Source organism: Anomaloglossus baeobatrachus, chromosome 2 (assembly GCF_048569485.1).
Source record: "Anomaloglossus baeobatrachus isolate aAnoBae1 chromosome 2, aAnoBae1.hap1, whole genome shotgun sequence".
Classification (NCBI taxonomy): Eukaryota; Metazoa; Chordata; class Amphibia; order Anura; family Aromobatidae; genus Anomaloglossus; species Anomaloglossus baeobatrachus.
In genome coordinates, this window is record NC_134354.1 from 764,235,064 (window position 1) to 764,258,292 (window position 23,229).

The 23,229-nt window shown below is 43.2% G+C and overlaps 1 protein-coding gene across 1 annotated transcript in view; it reads right to left on the bottom strand.

Moving 5' to 3' along the window:
* The window catches only part of GDPD4 (glycerophosphodiester phosphodiesterase domain containing 4), a 93,632-nt gene that overhangs the window by 66,623 nt on the left and 3,780 nt on the right, over window positions 1–23,229 (bottom strand). The window contains exons 2-4 of the mRNA XM_075337502.1: window positions 4,214–4,423; window positions 3,498–3,601; window positions 1,814–1,907 (exon numbers count right to left, since the gene is read on the bottom strand). Of these exons, the coding sequence (XP_075193617.1) occupies window positions 1,814–1,907; window positions 3,498–3,601; window positions 4,214–4,396 (381 nt within the window). The 5' untranslated portion in view covers window positions 4,397–4,423. The remainder of the gene's footprint in view (window positions 1–1,813; window positions 1,908–3,497; window positions 3,602–4,213; window positions 4,424–23,229) is intronic.

Here is a 23,229-nt window from a genome sequence, read left to right on the forward strand (position 1 = left end):
TATACTCCAGAGCTGCACTCACTATTCTGCTGGTGCAGTCACTGTGTACATACATTACATTACTGATCCTGAGTTACATCCTGTATTATACTCCAGAGCTGCACTCACTATCCTGCTGGTGCAGTCACTGTGTACATACATTACATTACTTATCCTGTAGTGATCCTGAGTTACCTCCTGTATTATACTTCAGAGCTGCACTCACTATTCTGCTGGTGCAGTCACTGTGTACATACATTACATTACTGATCCTGAGTTACATCCTGTATTATACTCCAGAGCTGCACTCACTATTCTGCTGGTGCAGTCACTGTGTACATAGATTACATTACTTATCCTGTAGTGATCCTGAGTTACCTCCTGTATTATACTTCAGAGCTGCACTCACTATTCTGCTGGTGCAGTCACTGTGTACATAGATTACATTACTTATCCTGTAGTGATCCTGAGTTACCTCCTGTATTATACTTCAGAGCTGCACTCACTATTCTGCTGGTGCAGTCACTGTGTACATACATTACATTACTGATCCTGAGTTACCTCCTGTATTATACTCCAGAGCTGCACTCACTATCCTGCTGGTGCAGTCACTGTGTACATAGATTACATTACTTATCCTGTAGTGATCCTGAGTTACCTTCTGTATTATACTTCAGAGCTGCACTCACTATTCTGCTGGTGCAGTCACTGTGTACATAGATTACATTACTTATCCTGTAGTGATCCTGAGTTACCTCCTGTATTATACTTCAGAGCTGCACTCACTATTCTGCTGGTGCAGTCACTGTGTACATACATTACATTACTTATCCTGTAGTGATCCTGAGTTACCTCCTGTATTATACTCCAGAGCTGCACTCACTATTCTGCTGGTGCAGTCACTGTGTACATACATTACATTACTTATCCTGTACTGATCCACCAGGATGGGGGACATATATACCAGGATGGGGACATATTTACCAGGATGGGGGACATATACACCAGGATGGGGGACATATACACCAGGATGGGGAACATATTTACCAGGATGGGGCACATATTTATCAGGATGGGGGACATATACACCAGGATGGGTAAATATTTACGAGGAAGGGGCCCAGAATGAGGGATATATACCAGAATAGGGGACATATATACCAGGATGGGAGCTATATACCAGGATAGGGGACATATACACCAGGATGGGGAACATATACACCATGATGAGGGACATATACACCAGGATGGGGGACATATTTACCTGGAAGGGGCCCAGGATGGGGGACATGTACACCAGGATTGAGGACCTATATACCAGGATGGGGGACATAGTTACCAGGATGGAGGACATATACACCAGAATGAGGAACATACTTACCAGGATGGGGCACATATTTATCAGGATGGGGGGACATATTTATCAGGATGGGGGACATATACACCAGGATGGGGACATATTTACTAGGAAGCAGCCCAGGATGGGGGACATATACCAGGATAGGGGACATATATACCCGGATGGCAGGATGGGGGACATATATACCAGGAAGGGGCCAAGGATGTAGGACACTAGTACAGGATAGGGGACATTAGTAAATAATGAAGGGGGAGCAACACGTCTTTACAGGATTTATAATGGTACAAGTGCCACATTTTGCACCGGACCCATCAGACGCTAGTTAAGCCACTGATTACTGCAGTGTATATGGAGCATTAGTAGAAAGGCGCTGGACTTTTCAATTTACCAGAAACCTCTTTTTCAGGACTTTTTGCATCTGGAAGTCTGGAAAATAAATACATTGTCTATAATACGAGCTCAGCTTAGACTTACCACTAATATGGCTACATAGGTGAACAGCACGGCCACCACCACTAGGATCAGTAAGGACCACAGGAACCAGTAGCCCAGGCCTTTGTATGAGTACCTGGAGGGGGACAGAGACAAATGTTTAATGTTTGATGTGTAACATACAAACCACCAGTGCACCGAGAATCAATATTTACTGACACATTGCTCAGACATCATCATCCCCGAATATCCAAAATTATCGCCCCATTATATCCAAATGTCAGACAAATCAATAGACCGTGTTATCTACTGTATATAGAGGTTATCAGTGATTGTACAGGAGGAGTAGGTGAGCTGTGACATCAACTATTGTGAATGGTGGATCCTGTGTTATCTATTGTATACAGAGGTGTTATTAGTTATTGAGCAGGTGGGGGAGGAGGTGAGCTGTGATATCCCCTATTGTGAATGGTGGATCCTGTTTTATCTGCTATATATAGAGGTGTGATCTGTCATTCTACAGGAGGAGGAAGAGGTGAGCTGTGACATCACCTATTGTGAATTACGGATCCTGTGTTATCTACTGTATATAGAAACGTTATCAGTCATTGTACAGGAAGATGAGGTGAGCTGTGACATCACCTATTGTGAATGGTGAATCCTGTGTTATCAGCTGTTATCAGTGATTGTAAAGGAGGAAGTGAGCTGTGACATCACCTATTGTGAATGATGGATTCTTTGTTATCTATTGTATATAGAGGTGTTATCAGTCATTGTACAGGAGAAGGAGGTGAGCTGTGACATCACCTATTGTGAATGGTAGAGCCTGTGTTATCTACTGTATATAGAGGTATTATCAGTCATTGTACTGGAGGAGGCGGTGACCTGTGACATCAACTATTGTGAATGGTGGATCCTGAGTTATCTTCTGTATATAGAGGTGTTATCAGTTATTGTACAGGAGGAGGAGGTGAGCTGTGACATCACCTATTGTGAATGGCAGATCCTGTGGTATCCACTGTATATAGAGGTGTTATCAGTCAGTGTACAGGAGGGGGAGGTGAGATGTGACATCACCTATTGTGAATGATGTACCCTGTGTTATCTACTGTATATAGAGGTGTTATCAGTCATTGTACAGGAGGAGGTGAGCTGTGACATCACCTAGTGTGAATGGTGGAGCCTGTGTTATCTACTGTTTATAGAGGTGTTATCAGTTATTGTACAGGAGGAGGAGGTGAGCTGTGACATCACATATTGTGAATGCCAGATCCTGTGGTGTCCACTGTATATAGAGGTGTTATCAGTCAGTGTACAGGAGGGGGAGGAGGTGAGCTGTGACATCACCTATTGTGAATAGTGGATCCTGTGTTATCTCCTGTATATAGCGGGTTCACATTTATCCTGTTTGTGGTTAATCTGTATACAGCAGGAGGTATTAGTCTAGTGTTATATTCTGTGGCCAAGAGAGACCCACCTGACCCTGATAAAAATGCTCATATATCCCCGTGGATGGAGCGGTGGCTGTGCTCTGAATGGAGCGGTGGAGCAGATACACCGCTCTCCTCCAGGGCCCCATTCTGTATATTAATATGACCAGATAACCATGGCTGACATTTATAATACGGCCTCAGGGTCCCCGCTGCCCCGTTCTCCATGTGCTGCTATAAGGCGTCATACTATGTGGCTCTTCTCATCGCAGTCAGTATCCGCAGGAGGCACTCACCAATCAAAGTCATTGTAGTCGTTCTTTGCTTCCCCCCAAAAATACAAGAAAACTAAAGCCAGACAGAAAGCGGCGACCAGGAGGATGAAGAACACCAGCTCCTTCTACAAAGAGAAACACACAGCATTACAGTCTGGAGATCAGACCCGAAGACCCCAGGCCCCTGACATTCCTGACCCCAGGTCCCTGACAACCCACATATGTGGCGGTATTATTTATCTGGTATATAGCAGTAATATTGTGCACTGCATACCGTATGTTTTTACTATAGGGCACTCCTTTTGCTCATATTATGCACATATACATTAATTGAATGGTACTATTACGTAAGCACTATATGGCGGTATTTTTTGTGCACATAATGGCACTGTCTACTAGTATCATTTTGGCACGCTTACTTTATGGCACTGTTACATATATCGTAAGAAGTGAAAATGATGGTACTGTTGCTTAACACTTTACGGTGATTTAATTTCAGCACTATTATGAGAGCCATATTACGGTAGTATTATTCACTGCTGTCCTTCCTCTAAAAAAAAGTACATTACCTGATTATATTTTGCATGAGGACGTTCAGAGACCGTATACACAGAACTGGCATTATGGAAATCTGCATTATGTAGCTATTGATGTGGATGGTGATCTGCAAGCTGTGTATGACTGCAGCTCCGGCTGTGACTAGAGCAGAAGTCAATAATCCTCTGGATGTGTCTTACCACTTTGCAGCAGCACTGGCCCGGCTCCGTCTTCTGGCGCTGGTACCGTTTCCACCGGCAGCTGTAGAGACCGGCCAGCAGCGAGATGAACGGCTGATGCTCATAATGCTGCAGGAGACGTCTGCGCACAATCTTCAGCTTCCCCAGCTTCAGCCTCCGGAGAGTGGTGGAGGAGCTCCCCATTGGTGATAACTCACATCATCCCCACGTCTGCAAAATATGATGGAGGACATCATTTGTAAGGGGCATGCTGAGATCAGGAATATAGGGGGGGGCTTATATATGGAGACATAATATAGTCTGATTTGTGGGGGGCTGCCCCCTGGGACACTCAACGATCTGGAGTACGAGGGTGATTGGTTCCCCATTATAAGTCAATGTCAGACCCTTTAACAATCACTGGGAATACTAATCCCCCCTAGAGCTTCATCTAAGATATCTCATCCAGAGCAGCGCATCCATGTCCTTTAACACTAGACCTTAAAAGACGCACAGACTGGCTGCCCTCATCCCCTGCAATGAGATAAAGTTTCTTTTGGTGCTCATACGAGTATAATAAGTCCAATCCTCATGCTCTGTAACTTCCAACTCACTTTTTTTTTCAGTGGGTGGTTCATTTTTATCAGCATTCTGCCAACACTACAAGTGCTGGAACTTCCTTTCCTTATCTTACTTCTAAGCATATGTTTCTCCTACCCCGTTCTTAGGTCTTTATCATGTTTAATAGACAGGAGAGCAGGAACCGAGACAAAGATCCTCCCCTACTTCCTGAGAAGAGATGGGGACTTGCCACATTTCCTGTAGAAAGACAAAAACACACCCCCACTTCCTGTTGAGAGACAAAGACTCGCCTCTACTTCTTGTAGAAAGACAAAGACTCGCCACCACTTTCTGTAGAAGGACAAAGACTCGCCACTACTTCCTGTAGGAAGACAAAGACTCACCACTACTTCCTGTAGAAAGACAAAGACTCGCCACTACTTCCTGTAGAAAGACAAAGACTCGCCACTACTTCCTGTAGAAAGACAAAGACTAACCACCACTTCCTGTAGAAAGACAAAGACTCACCACTACTTCCTGTAAAAAGACAAAGACTCACCACTACTTCCTGTAAAAAGACAAAGACTAACCACCACTTCCTGTAGAAAGACAAAGACTCACCACTACTTCCTGTAGGAAGACAAAGACTCGCCACTACTTCCTGTAGAAAGACAAAGACTCGCCACTACTTCCTGTAGAAAGACAAAGACTAACCACCACTTCCTGTAGAAAGACAAAGACTCACCACTACTTCCTGTAAAAAGACAAAGACTCGCCACTACTTCCTGTAGAAAGACAAAGACTCGCCACTACTTCCTGTAGAAAGACAAAGACTCGCCACTACTTCCTGTAGAAAGACAGACTAGCTACTACTTCCTGTAGAAAAACAAAGACTCGCCACCACTTCCTGTAGAAAGACAAAGACTCGCCACCACTTCCTGTAGAAAGACAGACTCGCCACCACTTCCTGTAGAAAGACAGACTCGCCACTACTTCCTGTAGAAAGACAGACTCACCACTACTTCCTGTAGAAAGACAGACTCGCCACTACTTCCTGTAGAAAGACAAAGACTAACCACCACTTCCTGTAGAAAGACAAAGACTCACCACTACTTCCTGTAAAAAGACAAAGACTCGCCACTACTTCCTGTAGAAAGACAAAGACTCACCACTACTTCCTGTAGAAAGACAAAGACTCGCCACTACTTCCTGTAGAAAGACAAAGACTCGCCACTACTTCCTGTAGAAAGACAGACTAGCTACTACTTCCTGTAGAAAAACAAAGACTCGCCACCACTTCCTGTAGAAAGACAGACTCGCCACCACTTCCTGTAGAAAGACAGACTCGCCACCACTTCCTGTAGAAAGACAGACTCACCACTACTTCCTGTAGAAAGACAGACTCGCTACTACTTCCTGTAGAAAGACAAAGACTCGCCACTACTTCCTGTAGAAAGACAGACACGCCACTACTTCCTGTAGAAAGACAGACTCGCCACTACTTCCTGTAAAAAGACAAAGACTCGCCACCACTTCCTGTAGATAGACTTGCCACTACTTCCTGTAGAAAGACAGACTCGCCACTACTTCTTGTAGAAAGACAGACTCGTCATTACTTCCTGTAGAAAGACAAAGACTCACCACCACTTCCTGTAGAAAGACAAAGACTCACCTCTACTTCCTGTAGAAAGACAAAGACTCACCACTACTTCCTGTAGAAAGACAGACTAGCCACTACTTCCTGTAGAAAGACAGACTAGCCACTACTTCCTGTAGAAAGACAGACTCGCCACTACTTCCTGTAGAAAGACAAAGACTCGCCACTACTTCCTGTAGAAAGACAAAGACTCACCACCACTTCCTGTAGAAAGACAAAGACTCGTCACTACTTCCTGTAGAAAGACAAAGACTCACCACTACTTCCTGTAGAAAGACAAAGACTCACCTCTACTTCCTGTAGAAAGACAAAGACTCACCACCACTTCCTGTAGAAAGACAAAGACTCACCTCTACTTCCTGTAGAAAGACAGACTAGCCACTACTTCCTGTAGAAAGACAGACTAGCCACTACTTCCTGTAGAAAGACAGACTCGCTACTACTTTCTGTAGAAAGACAAAGACTCGCCACTACTTCTGGTAGAAAGACAAAGACTCGCCACTACTTCCTGCAGAGAGACAAAGAACCACCTCTACTTCGTATAGAGAGACAAAGACCCGCCCCCACTTCCTGTAGAGACAAAGACCCAACTCCACTTCCTGTAGAGAGACAAAGACCCAACCCCACTTCCTGTAAAGACAAAGACCCAACTCCACTTCCTGTAGAGAGACAAAGACCCATCCCCACTTCCTGTAGAGAGACAAAGACCCAACCCCACTTCCTGTAAAGACAAAGACCCAACTCCACTTCCTGTAGAGAGACAAAGACCCATCCCCACCTCCTCTAGAAAGACAAACAACCGCCTCCACTTCCTGTAGAGAGACAAAGACCCAACCCCACTTCCTGTAGAGAGACAAAGACCCAACCCCACTTCCTATAGAGAGACAAAGACCCAACCCCACTTCCTATAGAGAGACAAAGACCCATCTCCACTTCCTGTAGATACAAAGACCCATCCCCACTTCCTGTAGAGACAAAGACCCATCCCCACTTCCTGTAGAGACAAAGACCCATCCCCACTTCCTATAGAGACAAAGACCCATCTCCACTTCCTGTAGAGACAAAGACCCATCCCCACTTCCTGTAGAGAGACAAAGACCCAAGCCCACTTTCTGTAGAGAGACAAAGACCCATCTCCACTTCCTGTAGATACAAAGACCCATCCCCACTTCCTGTAGAGACAAAGACCCATCCCCACTTCCTATAGAGAGACAAAGACCCATCTCCACTTCCTGTAGAGACAAAGACCCATCCCCACTTCCTGCAGAGAGACAAAGACCCAAGCCCACTTTCTGTAGAGAGACAAAGACCCATCTCCACTTCCTGTAGAGAGACAAAGACCCATCCCACTTCCTGTAGAGAGACAAAGACCCATCTCCACTTCCTGTAGAGAGACAAAGACCCATCTCCACTTCCTGTAGAGAGACAAAGACCCATCCCACTTCCTGTAGAGAGACAAAGACCCATCTCCACTTCCTGTAGAGAGACAAAGACCCATCCCACTTCCTGTAGAGAGACAAAGACCCACCCCACTTCCTGTAGAGACAAAGACCCACCCCACTTCCTGTAGAGACAAAGACCCATCCCCACCTCCTCTAGAGAGACAAAGACCCACCCCACTTCCTGTAGAGAGACAAAGACCCAACCCCACTTCCTGTAGAGAGACAAAGACCCACCTCCACTTCCTGTAGAGAGACAAAGACCCGCCCCCACTTTGCCTACAGCGATAAATAAACTTCCAATAGAGGGATACGGACCCACACCCCAATGTTCTGCATCGTAAGCATGACGCCCTGCCCCCACTTTTTGGCATCTCTGATGACATAGGCGGTTTAGACTTTACAACAGGCAGTAAAATTGGAAATGCAACAAGAGGGAAAGACCTTGTGGCCACTTTTTCTAGTGATTTTTAGCATAAAACATAGTAAATATTCTATCTATGTATGATAACTAGGCAGACGCAGTATAATGGCAACCACATTTCCTGTAATCAGACCTGATGCGCAGTCTGCAAGAGACACTGATATTTCATTTATAGATCTGAACATGGATTTTTTCTGCCCTTTCTGTCAATTATACCATTATCCAGCTTGAAATGACTGATAACAGAGAACAATAGCTATACAGTAACTATAGACAAAGACAATAAACTGCCAGTGTAATATTTCTTTAATTAATCATGGTATGAAGCAACTGACCTGTACAGATTTACAGGCGGCATTTATCTAAGGTCAGACACTTCATATGACACCTTTAATCCTTATTTCCATTCATAATACTCCTGCTGTATTAACATTGCCCTTGTGTTCAGGCTGCTCCAAACACTAGAAGATAGGAAGCCTGATCTACATAAAAAGGAGTAATGCTTTATCAAATAACATAACAATATATAAATGCATAAAAATGTATAGGTGTATACTACTATAATACTGCTCCTACATACAAGAATATAACTACTATAATACTGCCCCTATGTACAAGAATATAACTACTATAATACTGCCCCCTATGTACAAGAATAAAACTACTATAATACTGCCCCCTATATACAAGAATATAACTACTATAATACTGCCCCCTATGTACAAGAATATAACTACTATAATACTGCCCCCTATGTACAAGAATAAAACTACTATAATACTGCCCCCTATATACAAGAATATAACTACTATAATACTGCCCCCTATGTACAAGAATATAACTACTATAATACTGCTTCTATGTACAAGAATATAACTGCTATAATACTGCCCCTATGTACAAGAATATAACTACTATAATACTGCTATGTACAAGAATATAACTACTATAATACTGCTCCTATGTAGAAGAATATAACTACTATAATACTGCCCCTATGTACAAGAATATAACTACTATAATACTGCCCCTATGTACAAGAATATAACTACTATAATACTGCCCCTATGTACAAGAATATAACTACTATAATACTGCTCCTATGTAGAAGAATATAACTACTATAATACTGCCCCTATGTACAAGAATATAACTGCTATAATACTGCCCCTATGTACAAGAATATAACTACTATAATACTGCTTCTATGTACAAGAATATAACTGCTATAATACTGCCCCTATGTACAAGAATATAACTACTATAATACTGCTCCTATGTACAAGAATATAACTACTATCACAAGAACAGCAAAAAGACCTTCATGTTTATATAATTATTGCACCTCTATCTAAATTAATATTACAAGACATATTTCATTTTATAATAAGGTGCAAATTTATTCATGAATATACAAAGTTAATACAAGGGATAGTAGCAAAAGAAGCTCAGAGCACACAGTAGTGTTGGTGGATACATGTTAAAAACAGGGGGGCGCGCCTGGGGGGTTCAACCCAGAACCATGATCATGTAAGAAAAAATCCATAGGATACAATAGCCAAAAGGACAGATCAACAGATTATCAAAAAGATCCCATGACATATAGAGCATACAATGTCGATTATTGCATAATTTCCTCATCAATTCACATTACAATTACAGGTGAGGTTAGCCATATATATACAGCAATCTGACAGTATAAGGAGCAATATTGCATAGAAAGAAAGTTCAGTTTTGATCCTACGTCAGGGGATGCAATTACAAGCATAATACAGCCCCTGACATAGTAATGCACCGATCAGACCCTCTTAGATAGTGGTAGATGCCCAAAGTTTTCCATGACAAAATAGTGCCAGCAGGGATCCTGGATAAAACCAGCAAACAGTGTTGCTGGAAACGATATCTTACCAAAAAGGTTTCTGGGGAGACCCTCACAATGCACACCCCCCTGCACCTCGACGCGTTTCGCTGCCGCTTCGTCGGGAGGTGCAGAGGTGATGTGGGTGGTCGTTTTTATAGAGGCCAGTGTACCTTAACGTCCTATGGTGGTCCTATGGTGGTCTTTTTGCTGTTCTTGTGGTCTTTTCTGGTGACCGTTCATATATATGGGTGTTGACATTATGGACCTAATCATTCAACTGGTTTTGTTATATAACTACTATCATACTGCCCTCTATGTACAAGAATATAACTACTATAATACTGCCCCCTATGTACAAGAATATAACTACTATAATACTGCCACTATGTACAAGAATATAACTACTATAATATTGCCCCCTATGTACAAGAATATAACTACTATAATACTGCCCTCTATGTACAAGAATATAACTACTATAATACTGCCCCTATGTACAAGAATATAACTACTATAATACTGCCCCTATGTACAAGAATATAACTACCATAATACTGCCCCTATGTACAAGAATATAACTACTATAATACTGCCCCTATGTACTAGAATAGAACTACTATAATACTGCTCCTATGTACAAGAATATAACTACTATAATACTGCCCTCTATGTACAAGAATATAACTACTATAATACTGCCCCCTATGTACAAGAATATAACTACTATAATACTGCCCCTATGTACAAGAATATAACTACTATAATACTGCCCCTATGTACAAGAATATAACTACTATAATACTGCCCCTATGTACTAGAATAGAACTACTATAATACTGCTCCTATGTACAAGAATATAACTACTATAATACTGCCCTCTATGTACAAGAATATAACTACTATAATACTGCCCCCTATGTACAAGAATATAACTACTATAATACTGTCCCTATGTACAAGAATATAACTACTATAATACTGCCGCTATGTACAAGAATATAACTACTATAATATTGCCCCCTATGTACAAGAATATAACTACTATAATACTGCCCCTATGTACAAGAATATAACTAATATAATACTGCTCCTACGTACAAGAATATAACTACTATAATATTGCCGCTATGTACAAGAATATAACTACTATAATATTGCCCCCTATGTACAAGAATATAACTACTATAATACTGCCCCTATGTACAAGAATATAACTAATATAATACTGCTCCTACGTACAAGAATATAACTACTATAATATTGCCCCCTATATACAAGAATATAACTACTATAATACTGCCCCTATGTACAAGAATATAACTACTATAATACTGCTCCTATGTACAAGAATATAACTACTATAATACTGTCCCCTATATACAAGAATATAACTACTCTAATACTGCACCTATGTACAAGAATATAACTACTATAATACTGCCCCTATGTACAAGAATATAACTACTATAATACTGCCCCCTGTGTACAAGAATATAACTACTATAATACTGCCCCTATGTACAAGAATATAACTACTATAATATTGCCCCCTATGTACAAGAATATAACTACTATAATACTGCCCCTATGTACAAGCATATAACTACTATAATATTGCCCCCTATGTACAAGAATATAACTACTATAATACTGCCCCTATGTACAAGAATATAACTAATATAATACTGCTCCTACGTACAAGAATATAACTACTATAATATTGCCCCCTATATACAAGAATATAACTAATATAATACTGCCCCTATGTACAAGAATATAACTACTATAATACTGCTCCTATGTACAAGAATATAACTACTATAATACTGTCCCCTATATAGAAGAATATAACTACTCTAATACTGCACCTATGTACAAGAATATAACTACTATAATACTGCCCCTATGTACAAGAATATAACTACTATAATACTGCCCCCTGTGTACAAGAATATAACTACTATAATACTGCCCCTATATACAAGAATATAACTACTATAATACTGCCCCTATGTACAAGAATATAACTACTATAATACTGCTCCTATGTACAAGAATATAACTACTATAATACTGCTCCTATGTACAAGAATATAACTACTATAATACTGCCCCTATGTACAAGAATATAACTACTATAATACTGAGACTAATGAGTATATTATAACTTCTTGAATTTCTGCGGGTGAATATAGATAGGAATGTAAACTGGTGAATATATTTTTCCCTTGAAATCTATTTAGCTGAAACTGCTGGCGGCAGATTTTATACTGAATTATCAGCAGAGGTCTGACACCAGGTTATATACATTTGTGACGCACGCACTGTCTTGTGATTTCTTACATATGAGCCGCAATACTATACGGTAGATGCAGCTAAACCTGTTTTGTTAAATTCCACAAGGTTCTCTTTATCTCTCGGGATGAAGATGAAAGCCTCGCTCCCATTCTATATTGCATGAAGGTTTCGGCACTGTCTCGGCCTCCCACACACATAAATATGGGGCCCAAAGCAAAACGTGTAATGGGGCCCCTTCTCAGAGTTAGCCCTATACTTTATGGTGGTTTGTGTAGTATTTTCTGGGGTGTACCGTCATATAGTGTAACTATAGCATAAAGTGCAGTAAACTCCATATAGTAAAGTGCCCAAAATAAAGTTTCAAACATTGGCCCAATAACACTAAAATGATATGCAGAGCGTCCACTGCCATACAGTACACAAATACCTTCTGTACAATACCAAAATAGAAATGCAATACAGTACTGCCATACTGTACAGTGACCAAATATTACCGCTATACTGTGACCATAACATAAACTAACAAATTAAAATAGTGCTATACTACTGATATCACTATGTATCTTTTAAACTGTCCTATTGTAATGCTGCCACCAGGGGGAGCCAGAGCTCTGCAGCAGACGACACTACACAGAGCAATGAGAACCAGGAAGGAAATGCACAGCGTTCTCATGCACTGCCTAATCAGCACAGCTGAGAGGCAGAACTGCAGGGTATGTGAGGAATAGTCAGACAGGCTGGGTCAAACACCGTACGGGCAGAAGCAGGACCGGAGGAGCAAGCAGAAGCGAAGTCAAAGTCAGGCTAAGGTCAGTACCGGAGGAAGCAACCGAGTGGGGAATAGGAGGGGGGACACAGGACAGGAGGGACGACCAGGGGACAGAACACAGACAAGGGCACGGGGGCACAGGAACAGACAGATCAGGATATCACTCACAGGACCAGCAATCACAGGCAAAGCAGAGCTAAGCTTATAGCCGGCACTGGTTCACTGGAAATGCCAGCTTTTAAGGCATCCAGGGGCCGGAAGTGAGGCCCGAGAGAATGCTCCGCCCCCTAGCCATGTGGATAGGGAGGCGAATCATGACACCTATACTCCATGCAAGGGGTGAATATTTGGGAAGTAAAACTGGGTCCTGGAACCGAAAAGCCCCTCTTTGCACCGACTGCTACCTCTGTACCCCCAATCGCCCAAGGACCTATGGCTCCATTTGCTAATTTTTCTGCCTTTGGCAGGTATGGAAGAGGAAAGGACCATTTTTAAGTTGAGCTTGAACCCCCACTGGACCTTCAGGAGCTACCATACTGGCACGTTAGGTATGGGGAAGGAAATACCAAGCGAATGGTGAAAAGGGAGGGAAAGGAAGAGGGGAACCCTGTATCTAGGAAGGGGGGATATGGTGACCCCCTAATCCAACCTTCCACTGGTCCCTTGCACCCCTGACCACTCTAGATAGGTTCCACGTCTATGCACCGAGCAGGGTACCTGGCCCTGGCTGACCCTGAATTGGGCCCTAGGTAAGAAACGGATGGGATGAGCGCTTAGTCAACCCCACTAAGCTCTAAAGAAGACACGGTGAGCACATTAAGGGGAAAGTGAACGAACAACTGATCTCCAAGAAGACTCATGGAGAAGAACTGCAACAAACAGCAATGTTTCTCCAGATGAATACAAGCCGACTGCTTGTATCCAAGGTCTGTATAGGAATATAACTCTATCACTAACAAACACCAAGGGGAAATGTGGGTATATAAGGACACAAGAGGAAGTGATGATGATTAGCAGCTGAAAAGTGAGGATATCCGCAGGTTCCAAAAAAGGAAAGGGATTAACTACAAGCAGAGAAGATACATTGGAGACCATTTTCATCACAGCAGGAAGAATAGAATGTCAGGGAGCAGATTGTGTAGCCAAACACTGCGACCTTCTACAGCCAGACACCACAGGTCTGTCTGTTGACCATGACACATACTCATTTATAATTTTGGGAACATGGCTTTTCGTTTCCATTTTTAAGATGCAATGTTAGAAACAATCAATGGGTTAATTATGATTATTAAAGGACGGAAGCGTCACCGATTGCTCACTTTTATTAGGATAGCGGTGGAGACGGCTCAGAAGGGAGATCTGTTTCCTGGACACAATAATCACACACATATTAGACCTCCGGGACTTTTGTGTGGAAACCTCACAGCAGCGTCGGGAGACTTGGAAAGCACGCATGGCTACAATTAGAAAGCAAATTCACCAAAGAGATTAATAATACCTGAAGTAGACCAGATAAAGAACAGGAGACCCCCAAGGTGTGATATCTGGGGCCATAAATAACAACGAGTCAACATGTTGAGTTTTTGGCTCATATATTGCCCAAAAGACTCACCAGTGCTATTAATGATCAATTGAGATGGTCTACCAGATTCCCGAATGTATATTCTACCTATCTACCCAAAAAGAGAAAATGGGTCCTAGATGAACAACTTATGGCCTCCAAAAGAGGTCCTATCCAGTTCCCCAAGGACCCTCAATCCTCAAAGCTATCTCCTACTAATCTACAGTGCCTACAAGTAGTATTCAAGCCCCTGAAGATTTAGCAGGTTTACACATTCGGAATTAACTTGGCATTGTGACATTTGGACTGTAGATCAGCCTGGAAGTGTGAAATGCAGCAAAAAAGAATGTTATTTCTTTTTTTATTTTTTTTTTTTAAATTGTGAAAAGTTTATTCAGAGGGTCATTTATTATTCAACCCCTCAAACCACCAGAATTCTGTTTGGTTCCCCTAAAGTATTAAGAAGTATTTCAGGCACAAAGAACAATGAGCTTCACATGTTTGGATTAATTATCTCTTTTTCCAGCCTTTTCTGACTAATTAAGACCCTCCCCAAACTTGTGAACAGCACTCATACTTGGTCAACATGGGAAAGACAAAGGAGCATTCCAAGGCCATCAGAGACAAGATCGTGGAGGGTCACAAGGCTGGCAAGGGGTACAAAACCCTTTCCAAGGAGTTGGGCCTACCTGTCTCCACTGTTGGGAGCATCATCCGGAAGTGGAAGGCTTATGGAACTACTGTTAGCCTTCCACGGCCTGGACAGCCTTTGAAAGTTTCCACCCGTGCCGAGGCCAGGCTTGTCCGAAGAGTCAAGGCTAACCCAAGGACAACAAGGAAGGAGCTCCGGGAAGATCTCATGGCAAGTGGGGACATTGGTTTCAGTCAATACCATAAGTTACGTACTCCACCGCAATGGTCTCCGTTCCAGACGAGCCCGTAAGGTACCTTTACTTTCAAAGCGTCATGTCAAGGCTCGTCTACAGTTTGCTTATGATCACTTGGAGGACTCTGAGACAGACTGGTTCAAGGTTCTCTGGTTTGATGAGACCAAGATCGAGATCTTTGGTGCCAACCACACACGTGACGTTTGGAGACTGGATGGCACTGCATATGACCCCAAGAATACCATCCCTACAGTCAAGCATGGTGGTGGCAGCATCATGCTGTGGGGCTGTTTCTCAGCCAAGGGGCCTGGCCATCTGGTCCGCATCCATGGGAAGATGGATAGCATGGCCTACCTGGAGATTTTGGCCAAGAACCTCCGCTCCTCCATCAAGGATCTTAAGATGGGTCGTCATTTCATCTTCCAACAAGACAACGACCCAAAGCACACAGCCAAGAAAACCAAGGCCTGGTTCAAGAGGGAAAAAATCAAGGTGTTGCAGTGGCCTAGTCAGTCTCCTGACCTTAACCCAATTGAAAACTTGTGGAAGGAGCTCAAGATTAAAGTCCACATGAGACACCCAAAGAACCTAGATAACTTGGAGAAGATCTGCATGGAGGAGTGGGCCAAGATAACTCCAAAGACCTGTGCCGGCCTGATCAGGTCTTATAAAAGACGATTATTAGCTGTAATTGCAAACAAGGGTTATTCCACAAAATATTAAACCTAGGGGTTGAATAATAATTGACCCACTCTTTTATGTTGAAAATGTATTAAAATTTAACTGAGCAACATAACTTGTTGGTTTGTAAGATTTATGCATCTGTTAATAAATCCTGCTCTTGTTTGAAGTTTGCAGGCTCTAACTTATTTGCATCTTATCAAACCTGCTAAATCTGCAGGGGGTTGAAGACTACTTGTAGGCACTGTACCTACTGATTAGTCTGTATGAATGTCAGGGGTTAATGGATCAGGGACGTCCATCGATTCCAAGAGTGAGTAGAAGTGTCCAGGTTCTGGTCATTGATGTAAAACTTACTTCTCCACTGGAAGATGTAAAAACTTGGCACTCAATGTAAATAGTGGTCTTTTATTGAGAAGAACTTGTAGGACCAGCACAAGCACAGACAACTTGGCAACTGGCGTAGTCAGGTATGACGTGGTGTCCACCGATGTCTATGTGGACACCGCGTCATACCTGACTACGTCCATTGCCAAATTGCTATACCTGCTGAGGACCCTCTGCACGCACTGATGAAGGTCTTTGACCGAAACGTCTGTGCTTGTGCTGGTCCTACAAGTTCTTCTCAATAAAAGACCACTATTCACATTTATCTTGCGTGCCAAGTTTCTACATCTACTTGAAACGGTTTTGGAGCCTACTTGAGCACCACCCCAGAAGTGCTGTGTGTATCAACTTACTTCCCCACTGAACTCAAGAGATAGGCTTCCATTGTTGGGATTGTGAATGTCAGATCTTTGGGATCAGTAGAAGGTCCAGTTGTGCTCCATCTCGTTATCATGACGTCCTCATTTGTAATTTTGAGAGAGTGGCTTTTTGTCTTCTAGTTTGAAGACGCGATGCCAAGAAGAGGACAAATTGGCCAATATGGAACAGATATGTGGAATCCCTCAGCCCTGGAGACTTTATGGGGTTTCAAACAGTGAAGAACAATATATTAAAGGGAACCAAACATCAGGATTTTCCTATATAAGGTGCAGTCAGTTTTTGATTGACGTGTGCACCTCGCTGCTAATGCCCGGGCGGGTTATGCACGTGTATCCCTGTCCCCCCCCCGCCTGTTCCTCCCTCCCTCTGGCCGTATCTAAATTTCTAATATTCAGTTACATGGCGTCAGAGTTAGCGCCTGCACATAGCGCTCATCTCCGGCGCCATGTTTCTGAAGCCCACAGTATTATGGTGCATGCAAGGGCAGTGCATGAGATGGCGGCGCATGCGCCCTCGCTTCTTCAGATCTGTTGTGACCGCGGCAGCGCGCGCGGTCACAACAGGACTGGAGAACAGCTGATCTTACCGATTAGCTGCAGCAGACGATATCGTAGAAGACGTCTGCTGCAGCTAATCGGTAAGATAAGCTGTTCTCCAGTCCTGTTGTGACCGCGCGCGCTGCCGCGGTCACAACAGATCTGAAGAAGCGAGGGCGCATGCGCCGCCCTCTCCTGCACTGCCCTCGCATGCACCATAATACTGTGGGCTTCAGAAACATGGCGCCGGAGATGAGCGCTATGCGCAGGCGCTAACTCCGACACCATGTAACTGAATATTAGAAATTTACATACGGCCAGTGAGAGGGAGGAACAGGGGGCGGGGTGGGCGGGGGGGCGGGAATCCATGTGCATAACCCGCCTGGACATTAGCAGCGAGGTGCACACGTCAATCAAAAACTGCATGTGTGGCGCCCTGGACTAGCCAGGCCGTCACAGGTAACACACACACACCCCACCCCCACTAGACAGTAACATTAGCCAAACACAAAACCCTTGTTGCCTCCCTCCGGGGTCTGGTGTCCACGCCAGGTGGGGCGGAGCCAGGCGGTTGGCCCCGCCCACCGAGGAGTTCACAGGGAAAAGTGACAGAGTAGTTGAGGAGGTTGAAGTGAGAGGAGTGAAGTGGGGAGTGTCTGTGTATGTGGCCCAGGCACTGACAACAAGGTTGGCAGACGGTGGTGGCCGTCTGCAGGAGTGGTGAATCAACGCGGAACCGTAGGACCGGGGTCGGGCGTTGGCCCACCGGTACCGACCGGGGAGCGAAGTGAAGCCAGCATACACAGGCAGGGCCATCGGACCCCGACTAGGCTTGGAGTCGCCGTCAACAGTCAAATCTGAGTGTGACAGGAACCCCAGGAGTTTCCTAACAGCCAAAGACCCGTTAGAAGGCAACCGTCCGCACCGTGAGGGTATACAGCTACCGCCAAAGGCTAGAGACCCAAGGGCCAGCGCCTGCGGGCAAACGGGCTCCTCCGCCATCCATACACCGGGGAGCGGACTACAGTTGGGGACCCATCATAGTGAAACAGTACACAAAGGTGCAAGGAAAGACAGCCGCCATCACCTGTCCGGGGAAAGACACTGCAGCCGGCTGCAAGACCCGTCCATCCAGCCGTTTGGTTTAAGGAGGACTTTGTGCATCTCTTACTGAGTGAGTACCACAGTGCCATCCGGCACCGCGCCGCGCTGTCCCTGCAACCCTGCACCTCACCAACCCTGCCTCCCCGTCTCACCACCGGGCCCCGGGACCACCGACCCCTACCCACAGAGGGGGAAAACAACATCCCAGCTGCTCCCTACCATCGCTCCCGGGATCCCTGTCACCAGCAGCGGTGGTGCCCATCTTCACCACGACCCGTGGGTGGCGTCACGGACTAAATCCCCCAAACCAACCACCCCTTTCACTCACGGGCGAGGAGCGCCGCTCGAGTCCCAGTATCCGGCCCACCGCTCGAGCCACCGAGCAGCCATCGCAGCGTTAGCGAGCGCAGCGGCGGCGGCGTCCTCCCCGCCTGCGACACATGAATTTTCAAACTTTATAAAGATGAATTTCACAGCCTGAACACCCGAGCTGCCCCCTGATGGTATGTACACACTGTGCCTGATAGTGCCCGTGCTGCACTGGCTGCACCTTATACACGAAAAACCTGATGTTTGGTTCCCTTTAAGAGATTGTCTTAGTAATGAGTTCTCTGTCAGAAAACAAAGATGGATCCCTTCCTAGGATCTTCAGACGTCTGACAGGTTTGGTTTTGCTAAGATATGGAAGTCTTTATGGCCCATTCATCTTAGATATTGGAATGTTTCGTAGATAGGATGTTGGAGGTGTTCTTAGTTTGGTGCCAGTTCTGAGGACATTGTAAGACGTCTTGTTATGTGGATCTCTACTCTCGTCTATAGCTTCTAGAATGAGTCCTGATTGATCTAGATCAGATCCAACTTTCTCCAGGACCTAAGTTCCTTCAGATGTAAAGCTGCCCACTTCTTATTACTCTCTTTTATTGGGGACAATGGAGTGAGCGCTGGCAGATACTTATCCCTTCTGAGAATAAAAGGATAGGGCATGTTAAAATCCGATATGCCTGATCCTTTTTGTCCACAATATCAACCCTTTGGCCTATTCGGACAATTGTGCAGAAAAGGATCATGATTAAGAGCCAAACGCAGGTTCGAAACGCGTAGACCAGGGGTCTCTTTGATTTATATACAGTACTTCGTCTTTATTTTTCTATAAGTGTTACATTTTATCCATTAATGTTGCGGCTCCATATATATACACTCATCCGGAGACCTGGAGTGACCCCAGAAAAACAACTGGCTGCACCAGACTAGTCTATCCATAGGGTCTTCTGACGGCTTTAGCTAGACCAGATTTCAGCCAAGTAGTGGATAAAATTTCAACCAGTCTAGACGGTGTACCCTAGAATAAGATAAAACAGATTTTTGGGTACCTATCAGTCTGATCTGTCCAGGATCTGGACTTTGAATTGACCATTTAAAAAAAAAAAAAATAAAAAAAAAAATTGTTCAGCATTCTGCCAGCACTATATGTACAGGAACTTTCCCTCATTACCCAGTATGCATTGCACCTGCCATTGGACTGAGGCTTTGAAAGGAGGAGGCAGCATTATACACCCCACTAGATTACAGCCTTGTATATCAGCCAATTAATGACTTGAAAAGTGTAATATTGCCACTGTGCACCGCCCAAGCGGAAGAAAAATTACACAAAAGGGCAAACAGTTGCATTAAAACTATTTGCACAAATGCCCCTTGGGTCAAATTTTGTGACGTCTTGATGGCAGAAAGTGGCGTACAGGAATGATAAACTCCCCCCTCCTTATGCTTGTTATTATCTGGACCAATATTTGAGCACTGTTTAGCGGTATTTAGCGCTTTATGGTACTAGCTTTGTTGAAATTTTACTTTTTTTGGGGGTGCTGTATAGTGGTATTTAGCTATTTATGGCGGTATTATTTGTAGACTTTGTGTGATATTTTTCAGCAGCGCTTAGCACTATTTGGCATCTTATGGCAGTATTATCTGAGCACTATATCTTGTGCTGATGACATTATCTGTGTCTTCTTTTTTGAGCATTGCATTGCGGTATTTAGCAATTTATGGCGGTATTATTTGTAGACATTATGCGATATTTTTCAGCAGTGCTTAGCACTATTTGGCATCTTATGGCGTATTATTTGAGCACTATATCTTGTGTTGATGACATTATCTGTCTTATTTTTTGAGCATTGCATTGCGGTATTTAGCAATTTATGGCGGTATTATTTGTAGACATTGTGTGATATTTTTCAGCGGTGCTTAGCGCTATGTGGCATCTTATGGCAGTATTATTTGAGCATTATATCTTGTGCTGATGGCATTATCTGTGTCTTCTTTTTTGAGCATTGCATTGCGGTATTTAGCAATTTATGGCGGTATTATTTGTAGACATTATGCGATATTTTTCAGCAGTGCTTAGCACTATTTGGCATCTTATGGCAGTATTATCTGAGCACTATATCTTGTGCTGATGACATTATCTGTGTCTTCTTTTTTGAGCATTGCATTGCGGTATTTAGCAATTTATGGCGGTATTATTTGTAGACATTATGCGATATTTTTCAGCAGTGCTTAGCACTATTTGGCACCTTATGGCGTATTATTTGAGCACTATATCTTGTGTTGATGACATTATCTGACTTATTTTTTGAGCATTGCATTGCGGTATTTAGCAATTTATGGCGGTATTATTTGTAGACATTGTGCGATATTTTTCAGCAGCGCTTAGCACTATTTGGCACCTTATGGCGTATTATTTGAGCACTATATCTCGTGTTGATGACATTATCTGTCTTATTTTTTGAGCATTGCATTGCGGTATTTAGCAATTTATGTCGGTATTATTTGTAGAGATTGTGCGATATTTTTCAGCAGTGCTTAGCGCTATGTGGCATCTTATGGCAGTATTATTTGAGCACTATATCTTGTGCTCATGACATTATCTGTTTCTTATTTTTTGAGCATTGCATTGCGGTATTTAGCATTTTATGGTCGGATTATTTTAGAACTATATGGAGCTGTTTTGGAGACATTATATGAACCTTTTTTATTTTAGCATTGTTATATGACCCATGTGTGGCGCTATAATTTTGGCAGTGAGTGGTTGTATTATGTATATATGGTTTATGCCACTTATAACACTGGTGTACTGTAAAGTTGGCACACCGGCTGAGCACGGTATGTCTGTTAGGAACGCGTCCACACTACCGCACAATGCCAGGCCTCCTCGCCAGGCTACCGCCATTACTTGGGCTAAGATAAAAAGTGGTGACAAATATTTACCCGACACAAACAAAAAGTTGGATAAGTTTTGGTGTGGCGGTCATCGCACGCACTTGCTATTTTTTCCCCATTGCAAGTAGGTCAGAAAACTGGTGTAATTACATTGACTATGGGGCAATGACGTCTCAGGGCCTAAGGCGGCAACTGCCTCATTGGTAGAGAATCCAAAAATTGTTTATATCAGGTTTTAATGTGCAATGTACGGGTTTTTTTTTATTTCTGATTATTTTTTTCATATCACTATCTACATATAAAAAAAAGATCTAAAGTTTTGCAATTTTCTCACTGGAAACTAGGCCTAATACTAGACTCACATTTCCTGTTCTGTGCAAATGACTTTCCAGCAGTCTCATTATCATCACAGACAGGATTATAATAAGATAGCACTTCTATGTACAATAGATAACACAGGATGTATCATAGATGATGGCACAGCTCACCTTTCCCCTTTCTGTACAGTAACTGATAATTATTTATTTTCCACAGACGATATCATCATCACTGTCCCCATTAGAGTTCACAATCTATTCCTAGAAAACCCGGACAAAACTCACGTAAACATGAAAAGACCATACAAACTCCTTGCAGATGATGTGCTAACTACTGAGCTACTAATCTGTCACAATACCTCAATACGCAGGAGATAACACAGGAAACACAATTCACAATACGTGATGTCCCAGCTCACCTCCTCCTCCTGTACAATGACTGATAACTCCTCTATATACAGTAGATAATGCAGGATCCACCCTTCACAATAGATGTCACAGCTCACCTCCTCCTCCTGTACAATGACTGATAACTTCTCTATATACAGTAGATAAAACAGGATCCACCATTCCCAATAAGTGATGTCACAGCTCACCTCCTCCTCCTGTACAATGACTGATAACTCCTCTATATACAGTAGATAATACAGGATCTACCTTTCACAATAGGAGATGTCACAGCTCACCTCCTCCTCCTGTACAATGACTGATAACATCTCTGTATGCAGTAGATAACACAGGACCTCATCATTCACAATAGGTGCTATCACAGCTCACCTCCTCCTCCTGTACAATGACTGAAAACATCTCTATATACAGTAGATAACACAGGATCCACCATTCACAATGTGATGTCACAGCTCACCTACTCCACCTGTACAATGACTGAGAACACCTTTATGTACAGTAGATAAAACAGGATCCACTATTCACAGTAGGAAATGTCACACCTCACCTTCTC